The sequence below is a fragment of the Lytechinus pictus genome, chromosome 14 (assembly GCF_037042905.1).
Source record: "Lytechinus pictus isolate F3 Inbred chromosome 14, Lp3.0, whole genome shotgun sequence".
Taxonomy (NCBI): domain Eukaryota; kingdom Metazoa; phylum Echinodermata; class Echinoidea; order Temnopleuroida; family Toxopneustidae; genus Lytechinus; species Lytechinus pictus.
The window spans coordinates 1,059,032-1,075,986 of NC_087258.1; the positions used below are offsets into that span (position 1 = coordinate 1,059,032).

The window sequence follows — 16,955 nt, forward strand, 5'->3', positions numbered from 1 at the left end:
ATCATCGACTGATTTCCTTGGCTTTTTATTGCAAGTCTTTAGGTTCGAGCAACATGCAGGTTCTTTATAATTTGAAAAGGGATTTCGAGACGCCTCAGCTCAGTGGGCCGTTTTTTGAACTCGGGTTTAAATTAAACCCTGGGTTTAGGTTTTAGTTTAAAGGACAAGTCCACCCCAACAAAAAGTTGGTTTTAATAAAATAAAGAAAAATCCAACTACCGTAACACTGAAAAATTCTTCAAGATCGGATGAGAAAGTTGTGATATCTTAAAGTTTCGCTAATTTCACAAAATAGTTATATCCACATCCTGTTCGGTATGCAAATGGGGAGACTGGCGACGTCATCCACTCACCATTTCTTGTGTATTGTACTATATGAAATATGAAATACTCTAATTTTCTCTTCATTGTCAAGTGAAACAACGATTAATTCCTCCCTGAACATGTGGAATTAGAATGCTATATGGTTAAGTCAAGTTGGTCATTATTGTCAAATCTGTATAAATAAATGAAATATTGTGTAATTCATAAAATAAAAATAGTGAGTGAGATACATCATCGTCTGTCTCATTTGGAGAGTCGTAGGTCCGCTAGGAGAACAGTTTTCGGAACTAAGTGTCTACCCTGCGTAAATATACCGTTAATATTAGTATTATTATCATTATTTTTTTTCTTTTATCCTCTTAATCGAGGTATTTATTCACAATAACATGTACATATATAAAAAAAACAATAAAAAAAAATCAATTCACTTCAATAATGCAATAATTTTTTGAATATCACATTTTTATAAAATTCCGAACTTGCTTTTTTGTTTACATAAACTTTCTAAATAAATAATCATAGCAAGCTTGAATTCAATCCATAAAGAATTTGCATCATATCATTTTCCTTTGAATATGCTTTTTATGTAATTTCGATAAATAACAAATTGAGCAATAACACAAAATAAATTACACATAACATTGCTGGAACTTTGCAGATCATAACCTATGATTAATGTGTTTTCATCTATAGAAATAGTAATCTTGAAAATATAAAATAAATTGCTGGAACTTTGCAGATCATAACCTATGATTAATGTTTTTTCATCTATAGAAATGGTAATCTTGAAAATATAAAATACCAACCTTTCTATAATTTTCCAAAAAATTGAATATATTTACAATACAGTATGAAATGAAAAGTGGTATCAACTTCTCCGCAAATGTTACATGAGTTGTTTTCTACTACATGCCACTGAAATAAATTGTCTCTTGAGGGTAAATCTTGTTCAAAAATTTAAAACTAAATTGTCCAATTCTATTATCCACAATTAAATGCAACTTAAAATAAAATACATGGTTCCAACTAAAGGAAACTGGTAATGAAAAAAGATTAGACCAAATTTATTATCATTTTCATCATTAATATCATTGTTATTATTTGCATGTCACTAAGTTGAGCATTCACTGTTTTTGTGAAAAATAAGCGAAACTTTAAAATGTCATAACTTTTTTATTACATCCAATTTTAATAAATTTTCAGCGTTATGCTAGTTTGTTTTTTCTCTATTTATTAAAATCGACATTTTTTCTGGGGTGGATTTGACCTTTAACTATGGAGAGCCAATCGGGGCACAATATTTTGAATAAATTTATCCACTCTTAAGACACTCAAATCATTTATAATTGTCTCAAAATGATAATTGAAATATTTTCTTCATTATGGAAGCAAAGGGAACCAAAATATCAAAGATACAATATTAGCTTCTTCTTTTTTAGTTTTTGGCTCCCACGATTTTAACATAGAGTGAGACCATGGTCCCAGTTAGACCTGACTTCAGAATACGGGCCACTGATGAATTAGGATATTCCCCTGGAAGGTAGTTACAACAGTCGAATGCCTGAAGTTCCCTCTTTTGATCCCTAATCGGTACTTCCATATGATGCAGCATTCTCTGTAGATCCGTTGCCATGGTTTCCAGCATCTAGGTCATCATTATCAAATCTCTGGGGTGAGATCCTCCCTGCTTTACTGTGCCGATAGCCGTATGTCATGTAAATGAATATACCTAGAAAAGGATACATATTGTGCCAAATTGATTAATAAATTCCGCTAAATAATATTACTCATAATTATCTACTAAATTAAAGCAGACCATAGCTATAAAAAAAAATAAGGCAAACTAAATGTGACTTTCATTTTTCTAAGTTTTTATGGCATTCTACCTTTACCAATTGTGATTCCTTTCTATATTGGATTATGACTATATAAAACTGCAGTTTAATACTGAAACGTGCTTAACTACATTGTATACAAGAGCTCATGTAGTATAATGATAAGGTGGAGCAATTTAACTAGATGTTTAATTGTACAGAGTACAGACTATTACACCTAAATATTCATCAGCTACTAAATCAAGCTTAATGTTAAAGTACAGCGTTATGAAAACAATAACTCCATAGTGCAGTAAAACAAACAAACAAAATACAAACGTAAGGGGGGTAAAAGGACAACAGTGAACAGATAATGGCTGCATTTACATATACGTATGTTTGAGTGTGAGGGTGTGTGTGTATACATGTGTGTGTGTTTCTGTGTGTGGGTTTATTATTTGTGTTTGTTGGTATGCGTATATACATACACTTGTATTATTATTTTGCGGGTTCGTAGGCGTATAAAGATATCCACAAGTTATCAATATTTGTTCAAAAATACGATAAATCAATCGGCATGATATTATCTTTATCACTTAATCCATACCTTAAGCTTTAGTAAATAACTTGAAATATGGCTATCACTATTTCAATTCATGACTACATTATATGAATGTGTATGACCTAAAAGGGGTACGATGTGGAGGAGGTGAAATTAAAATATATTGTATAGTATAACTTGCAATTTCGCTAGAAAATTTATTTCAATCGGGTGCCCTATCGTAATATAATAGTTGCGAGTTTATTTATCTATTTGATATGAAATCTATTCAATAGCATGGACCTGCCTGAAAATCCCAGGATATAATCTTCGTATGTAGCATCTTTAATTGCTACCCTATTCCAAAATTTGTACTCGAAGAGCCTTTTTAGTAATTTCTATTTAAAAACAAGTGTACACATATTTACGAAGAATTCGTATAGCAATTTATTTATTTGAATGTAGGATAAAATAGCACTGTTAATTAAATGTCTTGCTCACGGGCATCCTAAGAGTCATTGCCTGGGATCGAAACCCTGACTTTCATGGCTGTCATGCTTCTAAAACCACTTGGCCATGGCATCTCCACTAAACATGCATACATGGAGAATGAAAATATCGTCTAAAGTGGGCGCTAGACATGTTTCACTAATTTTGAATACTGAAGTATTCACATTGGATCGGAGGTTGACAAAACTACTACAATTTTTTAAACATGTTGACTACTGAATTCTATGATTCCCATAGGCTTTTTACAGGGATCACAAGGTTCCAGTTGGCGATGGGTTAAGACTGATATATTAGATGAGGCTCGAGTATAGTTAGCATTATTGATATGTTCCATTTCAGCATTAAACATTCACAGAGAATGGGTGGTTGTAAAAAAATCAAACGACTACTGCAAGTTTTCAAAATACACGTAGGAATATTAGATGAGATTTGTGTGTAGTTTGCATTATTGACCATTTACCAAAGCTAAAAGACAGGCTTTAAATTGGTCCCCATAAGCATGATAAATTATATAAAACAGTCAGATGGTGAATAATGAGCTCATATACCGATTTTGAAATGTAGGGATCGTATTTCAATTGACATTATTTTTCAATAATATGCTGGTAGCGTATACATGTAGGGTAAATTCAACTATTGAATATTATGTGTCATCGTGTCCAAACGACCGGCATATAAGCAGCCATGTTCAAATGAAATACATTCTATTTCATAACAATGTTGTTCATATTCTAGGTTGCTGAAAACTAAAGCGAAACGAAACAACGTACTCTGGAAAACAAAATTATAGCTAGTGCCAGTTGTTCTATATAGCTTCAAACGTCCTGATAATATAAATGTTTAAAGGACAATATATTATGATGCAGCAGGTTGGCATTCGTAGTAAAGACAAATTTAGAAAGTGCCTTACGGACCCATTATTGACTATACAACATAACAGTTTTGATATCATAAATATTCGCCTTTTTGTTATTACCAATAGTAATAATAAATAGGCATTTATGTTGCGCCTTCTATCTAGAAAAAAATTGCTACCATTAAAATTATGATACAAAGTGTCAAGCGCAGTAAAGTACATTAACTGCGTTTGCATGCTTGCAAAGAGTTTGAACATAAAGAAATATTAGAATCTTAACTTAATTTACTTACCCACGACGACCCAGACCAGGAATCGTAACCACGTGATCGGTTTTAGTTTCAGTAGAAGTAATATATTGACCAAAATAGCAAGCCAAGGAAACAGAGGAACGAATGGGACCTAAAAAAGATAAACGCATTAAAAGTTAGAAAGTAATTGTTGAGATTCAATTCGGCTGTTTATATTATAATTATTTGGTTAACTGACTCCGGTAATTATTTCACGCAGTGATGACATCGAATTGTAGTAGAATGATAGTGTATGTTGACCAAATGCGCTTCATTCTGAAAGTTTCCTGATTATCAGTGCAGGTGCCAAATTATCTTTAATAATTGTAACATTACTTTTCTAAACACCCACTGAGTTTGGGGGATTGATGATATCAGTTTCTTTAAACCCTGTCAAAAGGGAGGAACAGTACAGTCGTCATGCACTTCGTCAATATGTCTGGTGACAATTTCCCTGTTTCCGAGATTAGTGTAAACTAGGAATCATGGCCCCAGTTATTTTCTAATATCATTTGGACCACAGCATCAAGGGCCGCGTAACATCGGTTTGTTAAAATTACAAATATGAACCAACAATTCTGAATGTATTCTGGTCAGTGTTTTTTAATATAGCATATAAAACGATGATCTGTAAAAGTGGCCATTCCCATTTAACAACTGATGAAACTATGTGGGCGATTCCATACGTGTCGCACGGGACGTTTCGACAACAATTTCTAGACTCTTAGCTGAATGCTTGAGCAATATATATTTTTTCTTTTCTGTCAATGATTAAGTTATAAGGGGTAGCCATGTGGAAAACTGATGACGAAAACAAAAATGTTTGGTTATGGGTGAATCAAAAGTGAAAATGTTGTGCCTCGTACGGTACTCAGAAATTCAAATGTCCCGTACGACACGCAACATTTTTACCTCTAATTCACCCATGGACGACACATTTTTTTGTTGGTTCTCATTTTTGTACATGACTACCCGGTAGAACTTTATTATCACCACATAACGAATTGAATTTCTTCGTTTGTTTGGATAGCAGGTTGAAAAATGTCGTGCAAATTGCTAATTCTCTAGATTTGCCCTGTTACAGTGCCAAGAATTATCTTTGACAATTGCAACTGCATTGTTTTTAGCTCTCAAATTCTTTCTGCAACGGGCCCCCTGGGCCCGTTGCAGAAAGAGTTGCGTTTAAACGCAAGTCAAAAAATCAATTGCAAGTCCCAAATGCGCGCTGTTGATTAATTGAAAATCAAGTTGCGCATGATTCTTAGAGTTGCGATTGATTGCAACTCTTTCTGCAACGGGCCCCAAAGAGTTGCAGTAAGGATTTCAAGCCACGGTATTCTGGTTGACAGGTTTTGATGTACCATGGGTGCGTTTCATTAGGAGTTACGTTTAATTAATTTGCCATTATGACAAATACCATCGTAACAAAGCTAAAGCAACTAATCAAAACCAAGGTGCCAATGGTAGTTACAGTTATGTCAAAGATAGCATACTTGTAAATCTTTCTGAAATGGACCCTGGTAATGGTTGGCTGTACGTCCATAACATTTTTTTAAGCCGTGCTAATACTTACCCTGTAATAATCTCGTGTGTCTACATTCTGGTAATGAAGGGAGATTACTATCAAGCCGACCAGTGAACAAACGCAAAAGAAAATTAAAAGAAGAATAGCCCAAACTTTAGCTGTAGCTAATTCAGCGTGCCCGAATTCTACGAGAGAAAGAGCGCAGAGCTGGAAGAAAACGGAACTCCAAAGTCCGATCTTGACTGCCACCCCCGGTTTGAAACGACAAAGTTCACCAAGGAAAGGTATTGAACGAAACTGGTGTTTAAGTGTTCCAGGTGTGTCTGCAGACGCTGCGTCAAGAAGCTTGGAGTTGTCATCGAAGGACTTCGCATTTCCTGTCTGAGTAAGACTATGATTTTTGTTCTGCTGCGAAGTCATCTCCAATCCAGGACTGGCGTCGGGCATTATATCATCAGGTCCATAGCGAAGGGTGATGACTGCAACGGCAACAAAAGAGTAACCAAGAAGGACACCAATGGAGAGGAACTCGACAAGTTGGGACAAGGTAAAGAACGTGGCAGGTATGACAACGAGAACTGTGGAGAATATTACTGCATAGACAGGCACTTTGGTATGCTGATTTACAATGCTTAGAAATTCGAAGAGTATTCCGTCAGAAGCCATGGCGTAGATCGACCTTGGGAGGCTATAGAGACTCATTAATATTGTAGTAAACATTGCACAAAGGGCACCCACGCCTACCAGCCACCTTGCCCACTCTACACCACGTTGCTGGAAGGCAGCAGCGAATGCCGATTGTTCATCCAAATCTGTGTAAGGTACCATGAGGGTTAGAGCGGCAGATGCGAGGATGTAGCATACACTGGTTAACAGGATTGCAATAAAGGTAGCCCGAGGGATACTTTTTCTTGGATTCAATGTCTCTTCATTCGCCATGGCTATTGTATCAAAGCCAACGAAGGAGAAGAAAAGGGTTGCTGCTCCTGCAATCACGCTCCCTGGTCCGTTGGGGACGAACCCGCCATAATCTTGCCAGTTTTTGATATCTGCTTTAGTAAATCCCATCACAACTATAACGCCAATGATCGCCAGGTTAATGATCATTAATATGACGGTGACCCCTGCTGAAATGTTTGCTCCTGCTGCTATGAAAACCGATATTAGAATGACCAATAAAGAGGCAAATATATTCGGATATGGCGAAATGTAAGAAAAGTCCCAGACCTCACCACCCATTATAGTGTCAACTGTAAAGTTGGTTATCCGGTACCCAGTCAAAAAATCCAGATACCCCATGAATGAGGAGGAAACAGATGCAGCGGATATGGCGTACTCAAGGATCAAGTTCCAACCAATAAGGAATGCCCATATTTCGCCTATGGCGATGTACGTGAAGGTGTATGCAGATCCTGTCTTTGGAATCCTACAGGCAAACTCCACGTAGCACAGAGCGGACAGTATTGAAGCAACAGTGGCAATGGTATAGGAGACAACAATGGCAGGTCCAGTGACTTCCTTGGCCTCAACGCCGGTGAGAACGAAAAGACCGGCACCAATCATCGCAGCTATGCCCATTATCGTCAGCTGAAATGTGGTTAAAGAACGCCTGAGGGATGTCTCGAAGGCCTCTTCAGCACTTCCAAGCTGCTTCCTGCGGCTGATGTTGCTGCAAATATCCCCGCAGCAATCCATGGCATCTCAGGGGAAAGAAACGGGAGGAGCAATCTTCTAGTGCAGTGGAGATGTATGTTCTTCTCTAACCGAGGTTGCTATTTCATTAAACTTCAATCTGTTAGAGAGAGGGGAAGAGAGAGAGAGCGAGAAGTTGTAAGCCGTTTTATATCTCAAGATAACTTAAACATGTTACACATCAATATGATTTTAATAAATGCAGAATAGTTAAACATCAAATGAACATTCAACTATACCAGAAATTACATCACATTCAAACTAAAGGTCTTACAAAGACAACTTTCAAGTCATCGGGTTGACTCTCTCTTCTATACGGTTTTCAAGCCTTTTATATTTCCGTACCACTAAAAACTGAGCCGTTTTGGAATATGAATCAGGATACAAGACTTCTCCTTGTATTGTGTCCAAATCCTCGCCTCAATTCTTGCTTATATTGGGATTCGAACCCATAACGTTACCGTTGTAAGCGCAAGGATTGTGGTATTGCGTCATGCTGACGAATTGATCGACTCGTTAATTTTCGATTCGTTTTTACGAATGTTCATGATGTGTTGTGTTTCAATACATTAACCCTATTCTAAAGCCAGGAGGAAAATATCGTGGATAAATAGCACCGAGGCGGAAGGGGGGGGGGGGGTCAATTCAATTTGCGCCTATGGCCATATAGTTAACATCATGACAAGACATGTACATAGGGTGTTTTCAAGTCCGATGTTGGCCTTGGTGTTGGTGTTGGAATTTGGATTGCTTCCCCTCGCTCCATAACTTACTAAGATTTTGAAAAACTAATCCAGATCACGTTATTGACATTTCAACTACTGAGTGACTTTCCGGGACCATCTTCATTTTATGTTTGGTGTTATAATCGTGCAAAAATTGACCTAACACCAACACCAAAAGGTCAACACTGAACGTGAAATCACCCATAGGGAATATGCTATCTGTCTAATCGGCGTCTGCGAGGCCTATGTCGGCCTAATGTAATTTGATACTGGGTCATGACGACCTAATTTATCGAATTAAAAACAGAAGCACGGCACATGCCTTCTCTGGATAGCTTTCTTTCTCCTTAATTCCCTTCTTTTCCATCTTGTTTAACTTTTTGAAAAATCATAAGGTATGCCCCCCCCCCCTTCCCCTGTAATGCCGCCCCTCTATGCAACACATGCTATCTGAAATTCTTGACCAAATAAATTGAAGTTGGAAGATAAAAGGTACGTATTCCATTTTTTCCCCAGGTTTTGATGAATTTGGTGATTCTATCAGTTATAGGAATAACAACCTTTTCAGCCTTGCATTCAGTAACATAGCTTACAAAAGGGCAATTCAAACTTATCTGGTCCATTGACAATGAAAATACTCAGCTATTAACAATGCAGATTTCATCTCAGCCATACTTGCTAAAGATTGGGAAAACTTAGTTCTCACCTGAGGTCTTCAATATCAATTCTTGGAGTCATTAGTGTCGATAGAGGTAACGGTATGTGTCAATCAAAATCAGAGAAGCTTTTCTTTCATATTTTGAGAAATTTGAAATGATGAAAATCCATATTTTATTGTTCGAAATAAAAACTTGAAATGAAATACTCCGAAAATTTACTTTGCCCAATTGGTCCTGGGCCCCGCAGCCACTATGCAGCGCCAGATCGTCGAGGCTCTATCCCTTCAATCGTTGAACGCCAAACAGGGTAGCAGCAACTCCCATCATTTAAGGTCTTATGGTCTGACGCGGCCGGGGTTTGAACCCCCGACCTCCCGGTTGTGAGACGGACGCTCTACCAATTAAGCCAACACACCAGTGATGTAATACAAAACGATATTTGAATACTAGCTCTCGACAATTAGAAGACCGTGTTTGTATATCATTGTGTATTTACCTGCCTTACCGCCCCCATGTGTGCTAACTGTCACTTATTCCTTTTAAGTTTTCTAAATTTTATTCTTTCTCTTTCCATTATTTTCAATGTTTAGTCATGATTTGAAGATGGTATGATTGTGTATATTGATTTATTTATTGTATTCTATCATACGATGTAAATTCTATCTAATTTAGCTTTGGGTTGCCGTGTTATTTCTAATAAATATATTTTCAAACTCAAATTACTATCCCTAACCTTCCCATCCAGTGGAAAACGTGGAAATTGTTTTCTGTTACAATTCGATGCTGTCCAGATTCTTCATGCATTCCAAATTCGCTAATAAGGTCGGTCACTCTACCTTATCATCTCAGCTTTTCAAATAATGTAGTTGCCATGGTTGGTTGAGTTTCACGTAGTCTAAAATACTTTCGGGAGAATGCGGAAATATATACAATGGTAGATGGGCGATTCCACGCTAGAAAAATCAGCCATTTTCACAACATTTTTCAACCTGCTGTCCAAACGAACGCATAACTTCAATTTACTGTGTGGTAATATAAAGTACTACTGGGTAGACATGCAAAAAACTGACAACCAACAAAAATATGTTTTCCATATGTGCATTAGAGCTTAAAATGTTGCGTGTCGTACGGGACATTTCTGCGTCGCGTACGACACACAACATTTTCACCTATAATTTACCCATAATCATTTTTGTTGTGTTGGTTATTAGTTTTTCACATGACTATCCACTTTAGCTTTATCATTGTTGTCAAAATGTCTCGTACGACACGAATGTATTCGCCCAGATGAGCATGACAGTGCACATGATTTGTTGGTGTTTATTTTTTTTGGGGGGATCGGGATGTATGGCATGTTTGGGAAGAATTTTGCGAAAATGATAGATAAAAGTGGGGGCAATACGTACAGGCGTTGATTCGAAGCATTTGAGCTGATTCACACATTTATAGGCCTTTTTTGCATACTGTACTCTCTGGTATGTTTGTGAAGAATTTTGTGAAAATATAATACATATTCCAGAATATTAACATTTCTGGAATGAAAGCGCCCCTATTCTTTCATTTCGAACTTGTGGGATACATTTTTTCCAAGAGGTCTTTCTCACGTACACCTTAAATTTAAAGCTTGCCGCGGATGGGAATAGTGACTAGCCGAATTCATTTTTAATCTTATTGATAAACTTTTAATCTCAAAAGATCTAAATTCCAATTTAACAGTTTATATCTAATTCCACACGTTTGTAATCTAAATCTAAGATTCGACTTGTCAGTATTCACAGCCGATCTGACTTTATTTTAAATCCTTGTAATTTAGAGTATAATATCAATGAACTCATGCCCCTAATTTTTGCAATAGCGTCATACAACATTCTCTCAATGCATGATACTTCCCATCTTTAATCTCATCAAGACCATCACGAAGACTAAAGAGCCATAATTGGGCATTGAAAAATGAGAAAAATATACATGCCCTAACAATTTAAATTGATGAGAATCAGTTTGCACCATTAATGTATGATATGAATATTTTAATTACAAATTATACGTTTACAAAAGCCTGTAAATTTCGGAATGGACCTATCCACGGAGGATTATCTATTGTTACTGGGGGAGTGATGTGACAATGCTCAGCACCCCCAGTAACAATAAGATAATCCTCCGTGGATAGGTCCATGAATATCGGGGGTTTTTTTTACACTGATTTAAAATCTACCCATTGAATTTCTCTGAATATTACTTTAAAACGAGGAATACCTTTCTAAAGTCGTATTGCACTAATTGACAATATTTTGGATTCGTTGCTTCTCTGCTGGTCTAAAATCATGATGGACTTCGTCAAACGAACAAGTTGTACTTTTGACGAAAGATCATTGAAAAAATGCCAAACTCGTGTGTTTTTTCTGCAACGACTCATGATAACATAATGACCATTGTTGCAACAAAGAATGTCCAAATTATAACACCACATTATCAGTTCACAGTGCAAAGATGCGTGGAAGAATAGACCAGTTCGTAGTTATATCAGGGACAATTTTGGTCTAATGACCTTTCATTTATTTCATTATGATAGGCAGATTTCAGAGCAGGATATAACATATGTATGCCTTACATAGCAGGATGAAGAAATTAAATTATACCAGGTGACTAGAATAGCACACCATTGAAGACTCCATGAAGGTATTTGTTGCGTTTCTACTTTGAATGCATATTATAGCATGTTGTACAATGTACTTGGCAAACTGCAGTGAAATACCAGTCGTGGACGCATTTTTGTTCTTTGTTGATGCAAATGAAAAACACAATTGAAAAGAATATATGAATAATCAAGACACCAAAGTTGGTGCTTATCTCATTAAATTTTAAACTACCATGCCACTTTAGTACAAATGATCTTTCTCTGATCATGCGCAGAATCTTCTGATCATGCGCAGAATGGAACTACGAACTGGCTTATTGTGACCCACTGTCCATTGTCAGCTAGTGTGCAGTACTTGGAAGAAAAAAAAAGAACTCCAAAAGGAAAAGAACCCCAATAGAGCTCAATGAAACGGTTACTTTAATTCAACTGATTGAAATCACAAAACTGCGCATATACTGTCGTTCTTCTAACAAACTGTTATTGAAATGATTTCGAGAATGGACATTTAATAGAAAGCTCTAACAGAGAAGAGTGAAGCTTTTGCCTTTATTTTAGAAAAAATGGAAATGTTACCACTATTCTAATTAAACATAATCAAATAAATCGTACGGTTAATACAACATATTCACCTGTATACTGCATCCAGAAAACGGGTAGGAAAATTGACTCACTGGAAACCATGATGTTAACGACAGTTCCCGAATTCATATTGCACAAAAAATCGCCTTATTTCACGGCTAATTTTCCTTCATCTGAATATAACGTATAGAGACCACGCTTCTAAGCGTTATATGCAACACCACCTCAAGAGAAAACACACGTCTGTTATATAAACTAGGCCAAATGAACTTCTTGACCTGCCGATGAATGGGGAAAAGGCACCACACGTACGGTCCATCCATGCGTTCAAATTGAATGGTACGCGGGATCGTAAAACTCTTTTAAGACTAAATCCGTCTTTATTGGTTTCGTGATTATTCAAAACTGGGAATTTGAAAAGAAGCGTAAAAAAGCCAAATATTTTGAGGGGGCCAGAAAAAGTGTGTGGAGCAAAAATTCCAAAAAGATTCGAGGGAGCGAAGCGAGCGAGCGAGCAAACGTTTGAACCTTGTTAAGACCAAAAATACCACATTTTGACATGATATTCATAGAATAATGAATTTCACCCTTACAATTATTATTTTATCATTTTCTTAATTGCTATTCTCTTTTTTTTTTATTCGTTGTGAACATTTTAGGGTCCATGGCCCCCATCCGCCACCCCTCATATGTACATCAGTGGGAGCATGCTCCAAATACTACTACACATCTTCTCCATTTACACAGATAATATTACCTATTTTTTAATGCCCTCTCTCCCTCTCGGCAGGCCAGCATACTTGATATGTATAAGCACAGTATGTATTTAAAGATATATATATATATATATATACATTCATTGAATACAGTAAATATTGTGTCTTCGGTAACTGCCATAATATTTGTAGCTGAAGATTTGTTTTCTAATAGAGTGTGTCCAGTATTTTAGCTTAAACAAAGAAAGGACATCACTTTTTTTCAAACAAACCAACTTGTATCTAGGGATTCATTCTTTTTTAACGTAATTAAGTAAATGTCTGATTAGTAGTCCATTTTCGTGCTTTAATACCCCCGCCCACCCCCTTTCATTAAACGAAAAATTAGAGTGATCATTTACACAAATGTTACCTAATTAAAATAACCTGATGTAACTTAAAATAAAACAATCAAATGGACTTAAAATAACCAACGCTATGGATACTTTAAACTTACAAAACTTTATTAAGTACTTTTAACAGAAATTATTATTTAGATTAGAAAGCAAAATGAAACCACATAATTGTAAGAACGGGACTTACTGCGTACTTGCGTAGATCCCGTTTCCCTATAAACAGAACATGACGAGAAATACAAACAAAACGGCCGTAGCGTATAAACCTTGAATACATGAATAGCAACTGAAACCGATCCACTCCACGCCTTAGTTACTATTTCTACTCCCTTCTGTGATTAATTATTGATTACGTTATGACAGATGTTTTAGAAAACTTAGACAGCTGCTATTATAGGTTCATGCAATTATTCAATAAGTTCTTTCAGGCACTTGATACAATGCCCTTATTGCGTTAATTGTTTTACAAACGAGTTAACCATTTCCCAAATAATATTTAATATTCAGTTTTATTCACTAGTATTTTTAAAATGTGCAGGTGTTTTTTATGTATTTATACAGTTATATCGGCACCTACAAAGTAATTTAGGTGTATACACCCCTCAATAAATGTTCTGCAACTCAGGTTTGAAGAGTAATCACTTTCTTAGTGTGCCATCATCATTTATGGTATCATCGGAAAGCATGATTATTGCTCTTTGCAATGATGCGTCATTTTAATGCTAATGATATCATGTTATCGTTGTTTCTAATCGTGAATTTCCAATTGTTTCGAGGATGGACTGGGTGTGAATGAGCTGATGCGTGAAAGTCCACACATGGTGTATTCTTATGGTAACGGATTAAATATGTTCGGAATAATGTTGAACCCTGTAATTTAAAAAAGTTTAAAGATGTTAATTTACAAAAGAGAAGAATGTTGGTTTCATTGTTGTTGAGCATTTTAAATTTATGAAAGCTTTCACTTCAAGCAAACACGAAATCATGCCAAACAATCGATACACATCCCTCAACAACACAAACCACTCCTTTCAACATCAATAACACACGAATGAAGACACCCAAACATTCACTGTCACCTGCATCCTGGGCGGAATTCTAAAGAAATGGAGAGAATGGTTAGAAAACAATACATTTTGCAACAATTCACTTCTGACTTTGCCCTTTATTCGGGGTAATTGCACTTTTCATGATTACATAATCACAACAAATGGCAAATCATTGTAAAGAGGAATAATGAAGCTTTCCAATGATACCAGTTTCATATTTTATTCTTCAGTAACAATAAATATATCATCTCTTAAACCTGAGTTGCCGAACTTTTTTTAGGGGTTTATTAATCGCTTTTCACCCCATTTTGAAAAGGGAGAATAAGAATACTTGTATCTGAACATCATAGAATTGGACAACTGTACTGAACAACTGCTTTCTGTATAGAAAGCATTCCTAGTTAATTATGCATATTTCCGCTATACGACGCATAGAGACGAGCTTTTCTATTTATGTCCTTGTTTAAAATCTTTGAGGCTTGGTGTTTTGGGAACCAGTTTGCATAAATTGTTGCAATGTGAGGAAACCTCTAAGATCTTTAATGTGAGTAGGTTAGTAGAAATTACCTTTTTTCTACGCGTGCTTATATTGTATATCAGAACTTGCTTTTTTTGGTTTAGGTGCTGTGTTGTGGTAGTCATGGGGGGGGGGCATCAACTGACCATAAAAAATGATACTGTATGTACTGGCATAGCAGAAGTTTGTGTTAGAAATAGGCCGACATCGAAATTGCTTTTCATATTTAGCACTATGCCAATCTGATAATTTGTGCTAAAAGAGTCGATCAGAGGAAAACTATTTTCCCACGAAAATTCACCATTCGAGTTTGTTCCGATCACTCAATCAATGGTTTATAATTTTCGGTATACATGATATAGGGTACTATGTGTGTGGGTTTTTTTTTATTAGTATTATTTTATCATTTTGCAGTTGGAAAATGCTTTCGCTCATGAAACGCGCGGTACTTGATTGTTAAAGACTTTATTATGTATTATATTTCTATACCAGCTGGTTAACAGAGGAATATTAGCGCGCAAATTATCGGCGGTCTCGAGCATGGGATCAAAGGAAAGCAACTTCATCCCTTTTCTTCCGAACAACTCCCTGGTTTTACACACACAAAAAAAAACTTACCTCCGTGATTTCTTCTTGAGCCTGAATGATAAGTGCTTGACCACTCACATACACCTAAGAGGCTAATGGAACTTGCGATTAAGCTCTATGCAATCCGGATACACATATTACGAAGACGTGATATCGCCTATTCACATGCGTATAAAGAACATCACTCGCACCGATAATTGCACACTGCCTCAACACTGTGAAAGTGTTCCTTATGCCAGCTGTAGAAGTCAGTGTTTGATTGTAAAAATTACCAGGTGGAAAATATTTAGAAGTGAAATTCTATAGGCCTGAGCTTTTATTTTATTTGAAGAGCGGGGGTGTTGTAATATGCTGGTAGAATCAATTACCATTCATCGCCCTAATCACATTCGTATCCAGGCCTAATTCAATTCAATTTGTTTTATTTCATTTTGAACAGAACAATGGAAAGCGTTCGAAAATAATTACAATAATTTTTGCAAACCAAATTTATACAAACAATATAAATCATTTTGAGGTATGTACAATATATATTTTTTTCATAAGTGAAACAAAACAAAGTATATGAAATAAGCAAATTATCATAAATATTATAATTAAAGACCTGACAAAATGGAGGGATCCACTAAAAAGCATATGCTTGTAGTGTGTGGACCCCTCTAAATAATTCCTATATCCTATAATTCCCGCAACCCATCCCCCCCAAAAAAAAATGAAAAGAATAATGATAATAATAATGTTGATCTGATAATGATGATAATGATAACAACAACAACAATAATAATAATGATAAATAATAAATAATATACGTGTTACCTGAATATATCTTATAAAAAGGGGTGAGCGTATATTGAACTTAAACTTAGTGTTGTATCGATCTAGTATGTGCCATATGATGCGCCATGTCTCATCCAAGTTGGCGAAGGACATTTGATGTTGTTAAAGGGCCGATTAACCATCGCCGGTTACATGACACCCCAACAAAGCAATACGCATCTATAATAATGTAACCGAAGTAAAACGATTCAGCTAAACTCTGTAATAAAGGGCCGACATCTACAAAATTTTCGATGGGTGATTACCCCTTCAACATCGAAATGCTCTGCTTACACAGTTATTCAAAATGTATGCGCGTTTTTTTTTTTTTTTATTAGATACCAAAATGAAGTATTCCTTTAACCCTAAAAAGACTGGGGGCCATCATGCCCCCCCCCCCCCTTGACAGTTCGCGCGATATTTCCGAAACGCAAAAAAGATAGCGCCGCAATTTTTGTTTTACTTTTTTCTTTGAAGTCTCGCGCAACTTTTGAGACCAAATTCGTGAAATAGTATAGCATTGCTACGCCACGTGACTTTTTACAAGACAATGTAATACCAAAAAGGGTTATTTTTTATACTTTGTGTACAAAGTCTGTGCGAAATTACTAAGAGGGTGATTATTTTTCGTTCTAATTATTCTGCTTAATTAATTTAGGGTCTAATTTAGTTTTTAAATGGTCTGTAACAATTTCCATTGAAAAAACAATTTAAAAAATGT

The 16,955-nt window shown here is 36.0% G+C and overlaps 1 protein-coding gene across 8 annotated transcripts; it reads right to left on the minus strand.

The window, feature by feature from the left end:
- Positions 1-11: 11 nt before the first annotated feature.
- LOC129276803 (cationic amino acid transporter 4-like) lies at positions 12-15,712 on the minus strand. 8 transcript variants are annotated; one of them, XR_010295629.1, is made up of 6 exons: positions 15,449-15,671; positions 13,452-13,477; positions 5,909-7,652; positions 4,339-4,447; positions 1,072-2,053; positions 12-990 (listed from the first exon to the last, which is right to left on the minus strand). XR_010295629.1 is itself a non-coding variant. In XM_064109070.1 (4 exons), exons 2-4 carry the CDS (start codon positions 7,553-7,555, stop codon positions 1,908-1,910), a joined length of 1,902 nt encoding a protein of 633 aa, XP_063965140.1. In that variant the 5' UTR covers positions 7,556-7,652; positions 15,449-15,712; the 3' UTR covers positions 12-1,907. The 8 variants fall into 8 exon arrangements, 4 of the variants coding, with proteins under 4 accessions (XP_063965140.1, XP_063965143.1, XP_063965142.1 ...); XR_010295626.1 differs by lacking the exon at positions 13,452-13,477 and having other exon boundaries at positions 15,449-15,712; XR_010295628.1 differs by lacking the exons at positions 13,452-13,477; positions 15,449-15,671 and adding an exon at positions 12,246-12,523.
- Positions 15,713-16,955: the final 1,243 nt, after the last annotated feature.

What these genes read in the sequence shown, in the direction of transcription:
- LOC129276803 (XM_064109070.1), bottom strand. Translation starts at nt 7,555, where the DNA reads ATGGATTGCTGCGGGGATATTTGCAGCAACATCAGCCGCAGGAAGCAG. An exon ending in ACACACGAGATTATTACAGG is followed by an intron (nt 4,448 to 5,908) that starts GTAAGTATTAGC and finishes TATCTTTTTTAG; the next exon opens with GTCCCATTCGTTCCTCTGTT. An exon ending in CCTGGTCTGGGTCGTCGTGG is followed by an intron (nt 2,054 to 4,338) that starts GTAAGTAAATTA and finishes ATCCTTTTCTAG; the next exon opens with GTATATTCATTTACATGACA.